Consider the following 14,659-nt stretch of genomic DNA (forward strand, 5'->3'; position numbering starts at 1 on the left):
GATCATCATTCTGATTTCATTCATACTTCCGATGGTAGCAGGGCCGATCCGCGGTACGAACATTTCATTCATGAGTATTATTGATATGACATGACGATCTCAGTGTTGTATGTATAATATGTGCGCATTTACAAAGAAAATGTATCCATGTATGTATATTAGTTACCTAGTACGCTAAGGCGAGCTCAGTTTAGGTTTGTGTAAATTGTCCTAAGATATTATTATACATTACAACAAATTGACTGTCTTTGTCAATTCGATTGAATTTGAAAATAATATTAAAATTATTCATTGTCGTCATTGTACTTTTACTTGTGGTATAAATATTCTTAGTATAATAAATTTCATCAGAAATAAAATAAATATAAGATACTTAGGTACTTATAGGTCCGGCCAAATCCATTTTGAAAATACTTGTTTATGGCAGTTTAATTCTTTAGAAAAAACAAATAAGCTTTGAATGAATGTGAAGTGAATTGGTCTCTATCATACTACTAAGAAAGTGGGTAGATAGTTCTGTCTGCTCTTAATAATCGTTTACAATTACCGTCATCTTTAGTCAGGAAAGTAAACGATATTGCGTCAAAATATCGTATCAAAACTTCAGTTACAGTCAGCGTGGCTAATTCATTTGGAATTGACCACAATGGTTTATGTCCCCAAAAAACCATCGTTAATTCTACTATACACCCTATTACTACCAGTCCTCCTTCATTAACATAACATATATTTAAATATATGTATACAGCATCTCGTCCTCGGAATTTTATATTTGTTTTTCCTTAAATATGAATGTAAGGGCTATTTAGAATATTGTAAGGTTTTTTAAAATGAAACATCCTTGTATAGCATACTGTTTTAATTTCTAAGAAACCCTCAATACAGAATTACAGTGGGTTAGCGGTATTGATTTAAGTAAACTTAACTCTGACGTAATAGTATAAAAATAACGACATACATAAGTTGTAGTTTGACAATTTATAAATAATTCTAAAGCTTCAATATTACAAATACCGTTAAGAAATATATAAGTGGATAAATTTTATATCAATTAATTTTAGTCTAAGTTGAAAATAGAATTAAATTTATACGACGATATATGTAATATTGTAGCGTTGTTAAAAAATAAAATTATCACATAATTGCTGTGATATAGTTATAATATGAATCTATTTTAGGCCGCGTTCACACTAAACGTAGAGTCAGCCATCGAATATGAGCACTTAAAATAGTCAGATTTTTACGGAAGAGATGTTTAATATATATATATATAATGGAATATCGGTGACGTGTAACACTTGCTCAAATCCGACAGCCGAGTGTACATTCGATGTGAATACACCCTTAATTAATACTATATTCCCGCTTGCTTTTAATCGAATGGCTACATATGTTAATATAATAATATCTGTCTAAATTCTCTAAGGCCCATTTGCTATATCTACAATTTTGTGTTAAAAACTGCGACAAGAGCGTCATTAAATAAAAAAGTTCTAACACAAAATTTTCAACACAGCACAACCCCAGTTCGCTTCACGTTAATTCTAGTAATATATGTATAGAATAATAACACCCAGTGCATATTGAAATTAGTACCTCAAGTGACGAAAATTATAACATAAGCTGGAATAAAAATAATAGCCTACGAGATGGAACGGATAAAAATATTCCTAGAACGGTAAATTCTATCTTAACGTGAGTGCTAGCACACTACTCTACACCGCGTCACATAGTGTAACATCCCACGATATTTATTACATTTAGTGCATTGCTTTTTAATCTCATATACGTCGTCACAAGTCATTCATTGATTAACTAAAAACTAAACTCCATGGAAGGTTTACTTGTACGATTTTTACAATTATTTATGTCCTAGTTCTGACTCTAGAATTGATACTCTATTTATATTTAAATACCGCGTGGCTAAGAATCATAACGTCGAAAAATACAGTATTGGTAATGATATAATTTACATCAAAATTATGGGCATATAGTAACATGTTGCCCACAAAAAAATTATAAAATTAAATTACATATTTCCATGTGGGTATTAGCCACAGTATGCAGATAGCATATTCCAAGTACTCGAAATTAAGAGCACTTGATTCAAATACAAGAATTTCTTATTTACACACACACTGTACACAATTATTGAACAATTTTGGAATAATAACATTGAAAGTAAAATGTCAGTACATATATTAATTTTAATTTGTATTAAATCCTTTTCTAAGTTATCGAATACATATTATAGTAGTTAAAAGCAATAATACTTGATGACTGTACGTGCAAAGTTTTGATTCTTAGCGAGGGGGATTCCATAAAAACCTCATGCGTACACAGAATATAAAATTAGACAATACAATGTATAGGAGTGTGCCAGCGTAACAATAATAGTTTAGCTAAAAAACTCCAACGAGCACGATTATATGTCTCGTTCCAGAGTTGTTATATACGATACAAAAACACGTGTGAATTTACCTTTCATACAATTACCTATGCCGTTGTCAAGGTGTAACTTGCTAACGTTTTATAGAAACAGCACAAAATTAACCTACGATATTCATTATATATAAACATGTATAAACATACACCCATCCATTTCACCTTGTTCCAACAATGGTTCGGACTGTGGCAACTTAACAGAAGTTAGCTTACGAGCGACGAGACGGAGCGTCCGCCCCATCGTACTATTTACTTTTAATATTATTATAATGATGCGTTTCGAAACGTTTTGTGGTAATTGCGATTTTGTTGAGGGTGTGGTGGACGCCCACTTCCCTTGCGTGATGCCGCCGGCCTGTAATTAGTGTTGTAATCTGTTAAAACGATATTTACATAATAATAACATTATTAAATCTTTTTATCTCGTGTGAACGACAATCTAAATATGATTCCATAAAAATTATCTACTTTTATGTCACACTCTGTGGATTTATACACGTCTTTCTTCTTTCGTTCAGGACGAGAATAGGGAGGTATGATTTGTGTGCTACATCGCCTCTTAACAAAGTGTCAACAAACAACGTCAACAAAGTTATATGCCTTTTTTCTGATTCATAGGGTACAAAAAATATAATGTGTAAAAAGAAACTCATCACCATGGTCCTGGACCTAATCACCTAAAAAAGATAATTAGAAACATCTTTTCGTTTCGAATTACCTTTTTTAGAACATGCGAGTAGTTAGGACGCGATATTAGTCTATCTAAAACAAGGTAATTCGAAAACTTAGGGCTGATACCTATACCAGATACTGGATACCTTAAAACAGTAAGAAGTAACTGTTACCATAGCAACACATGGCGCCCGTAATTCTTTGCCATTCTGGAAAACTAGTATGTTATGCCTCTAATCCTGTAATTTCATTGCCTTATATGATTTAACCTTACAAACAGAGCTGCTTGGCGGCTGAAACACATAGGTCTACAGGCGTACCCATCCAAAAAATACAGTGTAACGTAGTTATCGGAGCATCAAGTGTACAATACAGGAATAAAACAAAATTAAAAAAAAAATAGGAATTAGACTTTAATAATAAATATTTAGAGTAGATTTTCCCAAATTTGTAATTAGAGTAATCCATTATTGCATTGGGTGTGGTGTGTGTACGTACCGATGGCGGCGCGGCGCGGGGAGCCGTTCAGCAGCACGAGGACTTGCCGGTGTCGATGGGGCGGCCGGGGTCGATCCGCACGGACGCGCCCGCGGGCGCCGCCCCCGCCGACGGCGGCCCCACGCGCGCCTTGATCTCCGCCGCCATCGTCATGAACGCTTGCTCCACGTTCGTCGAGTTCTTCGCCGACGTCTCCAGGAACGGTATGCCCAGTTGCTCGGCGTATTGCTGGAATGGGTCGTGTGTTAAAGTGCGATTAATTGGGCGTATATTATTTAGTTACTATTTCATTAATTATAGGCAATGGCGGACTAAAACTAAAACGGGATCTAGGCAACATTGTAATTCTGGAGCCGTTTTTCAGTCATAACACATACTTTGAGTTTGGTAGTTTTAAACTTATGGGCCCTAGGAACGTGTCTAGGTTGCCTAGGCCTTAGTCCGATACCAGGGTAGGTAGGTTTATGATAATAATTTTAAATGAGTGAAATAAAATAATATCTACTATAAAAATTAAAAACAGTACGTTTATTAAAGGACTATTTACAAGTTAATAATTATGATATAAAAATTAGCGCTACTTTCGCGACACACAAAAGTACAATGGGGCAGTGGTTGAGAATCACTGATCTAAATATTTGAATACTACTCACATTGGCCGTTGTGTAGTCAACCACTTTCTTAGTGGTGAGATCGCACTTGTTGCCTACCAGCAACTTGTTTACGTTGTCGCACGCGTAGCGGTCTATCTCCTCCAGCCACTGCTTCACGTTGCTGAACGAGTCCTGGAAATAAAGGCAAAGGCAATATTATCACTTATTATGTAGGCATATTTATCAAAAAGTACATTAATATTTTTGAAAGAGTTAATTATTGATCTTCCTACTTATTGTAATATAATTTTCATACTATTGTAATGTAATGTAATGTAAATTGGAATACTGATAAATATGTTTGCGTATGTGTATATGTAACGCTAAGTATTATACTTGAATATTCTAGATTTATTTCTATTTGTATGGATTTTATTACAGTTCAATAAAGAACAAATATAACAAACAATATTTTACTATACAGTCATAGAGATCTAGTAATTTATTTTGTAATTGGAATGGTAAAGAATTTGATGGTCCACAGGTGTCTACACACCAATATAATTACACTGAATTATTTGATTATAATTATCATTAATGCGTATGCACATTTATAATTATACTTAATTTTTTTAATTTGCAATAGTAATGTTAAGGAAACAAAGTAAAAATGACTAATCTTACTATTATGGTTCTATCAAAAATTTTAACCATTAAGTTTTCTCTATTCAAATAAATAGTAAATAGCAAATGCATGTCTGTCTATTTGTAATATTTTGTATGAGCGCGCTTATCGCGACAATCAGTGGGAGATATTGATGCCGTTCTGTTCCACTGACACATATTTTAGCTTCGTAGGTGTAACAATCCGTACTAATTCCTAATGTGTAGGAATGACGATAATATTTTAAGGAAGGTGTTACATATTAATGTGTATAGTTATAAGGGCAGAGGAAGGCCGTAAAAGAGATGGATGGACTGTGTGAAAGATGATATGATAAAAAGTTAATAACGAGATGACTGCGAACAGGGATGAATGCAAGAGAAAAGCATATTACGCCGACCATAAATAAATGGGTAAATGATCAGCATAATCGGAGATTACCCTGAACAAACAAACATACAAACTTATATAACCTCTTTCTAAAATTAGTATTGATGTACACTAGAATATGCTATAATAACTCTAATGCATGTATACTGAATATAGTACCGTATAATCGGAATGTTAAACCGTATCTGAAAATTAACCATATTATTAAAGCCTTAACTCTTAAGAGTTAATGACCGTTACCTAATTATCATAGCTTCACGTAACTAGACGTTGTTATCCGTCTTTGTTACTGTAATGCATGCACGTGCATAAAATCCTGTATTACTGTGTTTCTTATCAATCTCTACCGAAACGGCTTGACCGATTCATATGTAATTTGTGTATATTTGGTAGGTTTGAAAATTATTCATAGGCTATTTTTAAAACCACTAGGTGATAAAGCAGATCCTAACCAGAAATGATTTATATAATAATACTAGCTGATCCCGCGACTTCGTCCGCGTGGAATGTAATTTTATTTCTCTAAAATGAAAGATGTTTTCTAAAATAAAAGTAGCTTGAGTTACTCCTTATTACATCAGCTATTTGCCAAAAAAAGTCCCGTCAAAATCGGACCAACTATTTCAGAGATTAGCCGCAACAAACAGACCGACAGACAGACAGACAAAAATTGGAAAAAATGATATTTTGGTGTATGTACCGTATTTATATTCATATGCATGTAGTAAAAGACGGTTATTTCAATTATATAAAAAATATTTCAATATTACAAAAAGACACTCCAATTTTATTTATATGTATAGATGAATAGATTAATTAATTAATATATGACGTAACGTTAGACGAGTCAGCTACAAGTACAACACAATAAAAATCAAACGCATCTGAAAATGGAAAATATTGGGAGATATTATCTAGCAATGGTACATAAAACAATGATTGTTAAATTTTTTATCTCCTTGTAATTGCTTAAACGATTTGAATGCGGTTCTCCCGAATGTATAATGGTAAGCTTCAGTTAAAGTTTAGTGTTTGTTTTGTACCAATCAGTTTATAAACAAAGAAGTTGTATGAAGTCGCGAATAAGAGGTAGTACTGTAAACAACAAAGACTGATGTAGTGACGCTTACGCACGTGTAGATATTGTACAGAACGTATCGTCTCCGTTGTTTGGTTTTGTTCGCCACAACAAATCTCGCGACATAACTTTGTAAAAAAAATGAATACTTGGTGTTTGGTGTGGTTTACATTAATTTTCTTAATTATATTATATCGCGTATGTTGTCACAATCTAAATTAATATTACAAACAGGATATATTCGTATAAACTCAAAAGACAATTAACTTTTTTAAATACTTTATTAACAAATCATTATTAGCGACAAAAAATAATTTGTTGAATGAATGTTGAAGTTTTGCTAGAGAGGATCGGTAGTTATATAAATATGACGACCTCTTTGGTCTGGGGGTTTAGCACACCGCTTCACTTTCAGATTGTCGTGGGTTCGTGTATTCTATTCTATATATTACGTACTACTTACGTAACTATCAGTTGTCTAATACAAGTTCTGCGACCAACAATGAGGTTTAGATGGAATGGAATGGAAAATATTTAGAAATTAATTATTTTTGAAGTCTCTTACTGAAGTTTACGTTTGTATATTGTTTGTAAGCTAGAAACTATAACTATCAATTCATTTTCATAAGTTGTATGCCCCTGTTGTTGCCATATTAAATACATTTTAAAACAACGAAAAAATAAGTTCAACTTCGTAGGGTCATAAATTTCAAATTTACATAGTATACAATAAATATATATTGCCAATTGGTAAAGCTATAAATATCTGATAAAAGATAATAGACTGAATTCTCCATTCACAAAGTATACTACGAGATACGGCGGTGTGCTACTCTTCTGCCACATTGAAGTCAAATATACTCAGCGAAATGTGGACATGTTGAGTGTTCACGTTCATTACAAAATAGACAGTTGACAAAGCTTCTGGGATTACAGTCATGACGGATGTTTATATATTAACTAGCTGTCACTGCAAACGTAGTTTTGCTATATAAATTAAAATCGTTATGTAAAATAGGTTGCTAGAAGGGTGAAAATTTAGGGTTGGATATAATGCTAATTAAACATAGTAGCCGATTCTCAGACCTATTGAATATGTATAAAAAAAATCATTTCAAGATCAATTCAGAGGAGTATGTATTACCTATATACAAAATTCTCGTGTCACAATGTTAATTATAACATTGTGACGTATTGAAGGATACTTGGATAAATAAAGGAAGAATGAAGTAGCATTTTTGATAAAACCAAAATTGAAAATTAAGCTATGTGTGTCAGTGAGTAACGAGGGAATGGATGCTAATAAATAACAAAAAAAACTTAGTGATATGGATAAAAATTGATTCCTTGTAGCGTTGATGAGTCATTACAACGTCATGTTATGTCTGACGATCTTAGACATAATGAATTATTAATAAAAATGATGAGGTTAGCTTTAAGACATAAGAAATTTATAATACTTATAGTTTATTGAGATGAGTGCAGAATGCTAATGTGAAAAAAAAATATTAATAAAATATACACTAAATCAATACAAAAAACATCACACACTATGTATGTATGTATATACACATGTATGTATTTGACACATACATATATATACATACTATTTTGTTTATTTTTAAAGTCTGTGGTCAAATTGTGATTAGATTATTATTGTATTCTTTAATAATATTTGTACATAGTCTTTGACAATAGAAGTTTACTAATTTAAATTAATTATGGTCAAAATTCAACCACAGGATCACTAATATATATAACATGGTTGGCAATCAAACTAATGACCTATCTGATAGTAAGTGGTAATATGTATGTATATATATTTACTATAATATAACTGCATTATTCCTGTTTCAACCAAAGCACAGCTTAAAAGGCAAGCTTTTTGGCGGCTGAAATATATGAGACTGAGGTACCCAAGTCAACAATGCATTATGTATGTATTTAAGTAATATCAGTTGTCTAGCAACCATAACACAAGCTCTCCTTAGCTTGGCACTAAATAGCACTGTGTGAATTATAAAGCTTTCTTGAATGATCTCGATTCATCTGATTTGTATTCAGAGGAATTTAAGAGCTTCGAAGAGACTTCGGATATCACACTTAAAATTTTAGGGCTTTTGTGGATACCAAATGTAGATTGTTTTACTTTTAGGGTTGCTGAATTTGAAGAAGGCGGCTCACGAAACGTGTCATACTATCAGATATTGCGCGTATTTATGATCCGTTGGGTTTCTCGGTCCTGTAACATTTTATGCTAAGTTTCTTATGCAATTACTCTGGACTTCAGGTGTTTCTTGGGACAGCGATGTACCCCTGGAAATAGCTAAGCAGTGGTCGAAATTTAAATCACAACTTTCGTCTTTGTCGTCTATTTCAATTACCCGTCGTATGATAGGTTCTTTCGTCTCCGTACAACTCCATGGATTCTGTGATGCTTCAGAACGTGGATATTGTGCTGTTTTTACTGTCGGTCTGTCGATACAAATGGTCATTATTCTGTTGAATTTTGTTGTGCAAAAACTAAGGTCGCACCACTTCGTAAATTATCGTTATCATAGAATAGTTTTGTTAGCAGATTTAATGAGTTCGGTGTTAAATGCTTTAAAACCTCTGTGTGAAATAAAAGATATCGTTGCTTGGTCTGACTCTAGTGTTGCTTTGTCGTGGATAAAATCCTGCCCGTCCAGATGGCATACATTTGTTGCTAATAGAGTTAGTCACATTCAGGAACTTATCTCTCCTGATTGTTGGCGACATGTCAAACCTATTTTACATCCTGCGGATGTCGGATCAATGGCATTTATCCAAGCTGAGCTATAAAAATGGGAATTGGTGGAATGGACCTAAATGGCTTTCGGAACCAGACGAAAACTGGCCGGAGTCTACATTAATTCCATCTTCTGCTGATGTGCAAACAGAGCAGAAGATTACTCACTTCAGGACTTCTTCTGAAGTCCATTTTATTGACTGCTTAATAAATAGATTCTCGTCGTTATCAAAGTTGAAACGTGTATTGTCGTTTACAATTTTCGATTCCTTCATAATGGCCGCTCGAAAAACAATTTTGATAAAATTTTTGTTGGTCCTTTATTGTCTTTTTAGAAATAAACAAATCTTTAATGTTTTTGATTAATTAATTGCAGTTACATACATTTTCTAAGGAAATTGATATGATTAGGAAAATAAAATCTACCCAAATATAATAATTCGTAAGTTGTCGCCATTTCTGGATGATGCGGGTTTCGTATGGGCGGACAATTTAACAAAATTAAAAGTAGATTATATAAAATCAAACATCCCTTCTATTACCTCGCAATCATCGTCTCACACAACTTATAATTGAAGATTGTCACCAGAGATTTATACCCTGGTGTATCTTACTTCCTTAATATTCTCGCGCAAAGTTTTTGGATTTTGTCGCCGAAGAGAGCGATTCGTTCTGTGATCGCTAATTGTGTAAATTGTTTTAGTGTAGACTCAATCAGCTCCAACTCTCTTATGGAAAATCTGCTACATATCGTGTTAATCAGATAAAACCCTTTTCGAACGTTGTGGTTGATTACAATTTTTGATATTGCATTAGGTTTAGGTCGTGGCGTAAAAACGTATAAAGGTTACATTTGTTTTTTATTTATTCTGCCACAAAAGCTATCCACATCGAGTTGGCGTCGGAATTTTTTCTGAACTTTTTAGCTGTGTTGAAGCGGTTTATCGCGCGAACATCGTTGTAGCCATATTGTGTCGGATCAGGGGAGAAATCTTGTCGTTGGGGTTAGCAATTATCTTGTTTCCTTTATGAAAAAGGTAACAGAAATAGAAGTTTTCTCGTTAATGCCCTCCTGTAGTCCACACTTTAATGGGTTAGCAAAGCGGGTATAAAATCGGTGAAAACTCATCTAGCTCGAGTTATTGGTCTTCAAAGATTAACCTTTGAAGAATTTGTACAGTTTTAACACAAATAGAATCTATGTTGAATTCTCATCTTCTATCGCCTATTAGCTGTGACGCTAATGATCTGTCGGTTTTGACACCAGGTCACTTTCTGACATTAGAACCCTTGTCGTCCCTTCCAGAAGAGAATATTACTAATCAATCTATTAGCGTTCTCCAGCGATGGAAGTTAGTTCAGAAAATATAGGAAATTTGGCGCCGTTATCAATGAATATATTCATACACTTAATCAAAGAACTAAATGGAACAATAATAAAAAATTACATCTAATATAACTATTGGCACATTAGTACTAATCATAAATGAACAATCGAGTGGGTTTAAAATGGAATATGGGTCGCATTGTCGCTTTACAAGGAATTGATGGTGTTTGTATAGTGACAGTTAAAACTGCGACTGGTCAATACAAACGACCAGTTGTTAAAATTTGTCCTTTACCTATGGCTAATTAAAATGTGTAATTCTTTTTTTTGTTTGTTATTATTGTTTTTCTTTTCCCGCACTAGTTAGTTAAAATTAGTTTAAAAATATGTCAATCAATATTAGGATCCATAGTTTTTATTTTGTTGTCACATTTAATTTTTGTTTATGTCGCTTTAAATACGTTGCATTTAGGTGGGCGGAATGTTCACTATTCACAATAATACGCACGGCAACATTATCGCGATATCCAATGCCGTAAATAATAAAAAAAAGTAAAAAAATAAAAAGAGATATACGAGGGTGGGAGTCGTTTCGCCTTTTGTCGTTGTCGAAAAAAGTGTTCTGATGATCGCTGTCGTAATTGTCGTAATTGTCGATATTTTATATAGATTTCTTAACTAAATTATTTTATATAGATTTCTTAACTAAATATTCTTAACGAAATAATAAAGGAACGCAAGTTGATACTGGAAAGCACCTATTGTCGGTTTTGGCGGTAAACAGGTAACCCGTTCAAAGGTAAGTTCGGACAAGCCCGGAGTTCTGGGAAGCCTTGCTGAAACCGAACCGGCAATCCTCGCAGTACAAGGTGTGTGCCTTCCAAATTATCAATCTTGCTCAAATCCAATTGTCGTAAATACAGTCCACTAAAGACAGCTGAATTCAAAATTTTACGTTAGCTGTTTTCATAACAGTAAAGCTATAAATATCTGATAAAAGATAATAGACTGAATTCTCCATTCACAAAGTATACTACGAGATACGGCGGTGTGCTACTCTTCTGCCACATTGAAGTCAAATATACTCAGCGAAATGTGGACATGTTGAGTGTTCACGTTCATTACAAAATAGACAGTTGACAAAGCTTCTGGGATTACAGTCATGACGGATGTTTATATATTAACTAGCTGTCACTGCAAACGTAGTTTTGCTATATAAATTAAAATCGTTATGTAAAATAGGTTGCTAGAAGGGTGAAAATTTAGGGTTGGATATAATGCTAATTAAACATAGTAGCCGATTCTCAGACCTATTGAATATGTATAAAAAAAATCATTTCAAGATCAATTCAGAGGAGTATGTATTACCTATATACAAAATTCTCGTGTCACAATGTTAATTATAACGTATGTATATACACATGTATGTATTTGACACATACATATATATACATACTATTTTGTTTATTTTTAAAGTCTGTGGTCAAATTGTGATTAGATTATTATTGTATTCTTTAATAATATTTGTACATAGTCTTTGACAATAGAAGTTTACTAATTTAAATTAATTATGGTCAAAATTCAACCACAGGATCACTAATATATATAACATGGTTGGCAATCAAACTAATGACCTATCTGATAGTAAGTGGTAATATGTATGTATATATATTTACTATAATATAACTGCATTATTCCTGTTTCAACCAAAGCACAGCTTAAAAGGCAAGCTTTTTGGCGGCTGAAATATATGAGACTGAGGTACCCAAGTCAACAATGCATTATGTATGTATTTAAGTAATATCAGTTGTCTAGCAACCATAACACAAGCTCTCCTTAGCTTGGCACTAAATAGCACTGTGTGAATTATACAGGGTTATTTATTTTAAATATGAATGTGTCTGTTTGTCTGTTACATGTTCATGATTGATCAATCTTGATGAAATTTGACATAAAAATAGATTGTTTCATGAGGACTTACATAGACCAATTATATCTAAAAAAGTAACACAGGTCACAGGTGACAGCTAACTTGTTAACTAACAAGTTACTCGTTTATAATTGTTGTTAGTCTACAAAAAAAGCCTTCATTATATGTACACTTAACAATAATAAAGTAAATAAAGCAGGAAGAAGTATAAAATTCCTTTGTATTTCTATCCTTATATTGGTTGTAGGTACTAACCTGGTCTGTGCAATCATAAACAATGATAATTCCGTGTGCTCCTCTGTAGTATGATGAGGTTATTGTTCTAAACCGCTCCTGGCCTGCTGTGTCCCATATTTGTAATTTTATTGTCTTGCCATCTAATTCTACTGTTCTAATTTTAAAATCCACACCAATGGTACTTATGTAGCTCTCTGTGTAAGTGTCATCAGCGAATCGGAGCAGGAGACATGACTTGCCAACACCAGAGTCTCCAATAAGGAGCAGTTTAAACAAATAGTCGCTAGAAAAGTGAAACAAACAATTATTGAACAATAAGTGAACATTTGGAAAGGGACAATAAAATATGTACAATGTAACTATGTATATACATATAATAACACGTGTAAATAATAAAAAGGTAGGTATATCAGTGGAAGTAGGCGTATCATCGTAAATAAGGACGACGCTAATGTACTGTCTTCAGAGTTCGCAAACTAGGAAGTATGAGCAACACCTGTGATACAATCACGGTACAATTATGCGCCAATCGTAGTGCGTACGATTACGTTTTCAATCCTGCCCTAACGTTTGGTTAGTACCGTGCAAAAATGAGTCACACATTCCTCTTCGTTAATTCATTATTGCCCAAATTCTATAATATTAAATAGGTAATCTTAATTAAGTCTACATAGAGATTATCTAAACCGAAGTTAATGAACGAACAAAAAAGAAAGGATATTGTTCCTGTTTCATAAAAATCACCACACAAAACAAAATATACTCACTATTCAGGATTCATTTTGTACTATAATTGTAACTGTACCAAAACTATAAATTTACAGAATGTATTAGAAATAGTTAAGGTCTTTGTTTCGTTTAGCAATAAATAGGTAAATTTTAATTATACGTAGAATAATGGCCGCCGAACGAAACACCCACACTGACGTAGTAGTTTTGATATGTCAAAACCTGGGCTGCCAGCTGCTAACTACTTTTTAGTCCTTCAAAAAGTGATGTCTATAAGCGTTATTTATAATTAATTGTTTTTTTACTCTTAGGTTTTGATAAAAATTAGCCATAATATAAAAATAAAATCTAAACAAATATAATAACTATATTTTGATTAGTTTTAGCTACGTGTTCCAGAAATAAATTTTCAATTTAACAAAATTTAAATATCTACTGATTTATGAAATTATGAGGATCTATTTTGGTTTTGTGTATAATTATACACAAAAATTTATGATATAAAAGGAATACCAATGGCTCCGAAATTATACAGTTTCTGTATCTTATTTTACAATCTGGTAACCCAGGTGAAAACTGTTCTACGATAGGAGTGCCACTTGGCAGAAATTTGATGCGTTCTTCCACAAAATATTTTTTAATTATTTCTTAGAGTAGATTCATTATATATTTAACTTTTCTCTTTGAACACACTGCAGCACATAACTGTTGTAGCTAGTAGTCTTCGATAACTGTAACAATTTATTGCGTTTTGATTTTAGACGCTTATTTACGTTGTGAATAGTACCAGAATAAATATTTAAAAGTATTATTAATATTTATTCTGTGACAATAATTTTTCTTATAGGATACAATACCGTATATTATTTTCACGACTTTCCTGAGGCAGCTAGTAGGTTGACTATAGGCGTATTATTAACGATACTACTAACATGAATTTAAATTTACAACTCTTCGATGAGAATATCTTGTCACAGCTGTCTTTGGGTTAAGAATAATTAATCGTGTTTCCTTTACCAGAAATATGTGAGCTATTGAGAATAGTAGTTTTACTAGTAATGTACTCATGTCAGATTGTTGGGAAAGGGGATTGTTAGTAATGTGGACTTAATAACCCATTACTAGCAATGTACCATGTCCACGCGGTTCCCCCTGGAAACCATCGTGATAAATTCTTAGTGAATTTGTCACGATGGGCTAACAGACCTGACCTCATGTTCATCTTATCATCTTCCACTGGTTCGGTTTACGCTGGCGGGGCCAGCGTAAACCGTTAGCGCAGGCGGGTGCACCATTCCATTATCATCCTTAAAAAAAAACTCATGT

General features: G+C 33.1%; 1 protein-coding gene across 2 annotated transcripts; it reads right to left on the bottom strand.

Annotated features, from left to right (window-relative positions):
* Positions 1–841: 841 nt before the first annotated feature.
* On the bottom strand, positions 842–13,551 carry LOC131851790 (ras-related protein Rab-1A). 2 transcript variants are annotated; one of them, XM_059202343.1, is made up of 5 exons: positions 13,372–13,551; positions 12,623–12,887; positions 4,269–4,400; positions 3,616–3,843; positions 842–2,800 (listed from the first exon to the last, which is right to left on the bottom strand). In XM_059202343.1, exons 1-4 carry the CDS (start codon positions 13,383–13,385, stop codon positions 3,643–3,645), a joined length of 612 nt encoding a protein of 203 aa, XP_059058326.1. In that variant the 5' UTR covers positions 13,386–13,551; the 3' UTR covers positions 842–2,800; positions 3,616–3,642. The 2 variants fall into 2 exon arrangements, with proteins under 2 accessions (XP_059058326.1, XP_059058327.1); XM_059202344.1 differs by having other exon boundaries at positions 842–2,819.
* Positions 13,552–14,659: the final 1,108 nt, after the last annotated feature.

Source organism: Achroia grisella, unplaced genomic scaffold, assembly GCF_030625045.1.
Source record: "Achroia grisella isolate CSIRO2021 unplaced genomic scaffold, CSIRO_AGI_Agris_v1 utg807, whole genome shotgun sequence".
NCBI lineage: Eukaryota > Metazoa > Arthropoda > Insecta > Lepidoptera > Pyralidae > Achroia > Achroia grisella.

Excerpts from the sequence above, each read along its gene's own strand:
- LOC131851790 (XM_059202343.1), bottom strand. Across the intron at positions 4,401-12,622 it reads TTTATGATTGCACAGACCAG|GACTCGTTCAGCAACGTGAA; the intron begins GTTAGTACCTAC and ends CTTTATTTCCAG. Across the intron at positions 3,844-4,268 it reads TTGACTACACAACGGCCAAT|CAATACGCCGAGCAACTGGG; the intron begins GTGAGTAGTATT and ends GACCCATTCCAG.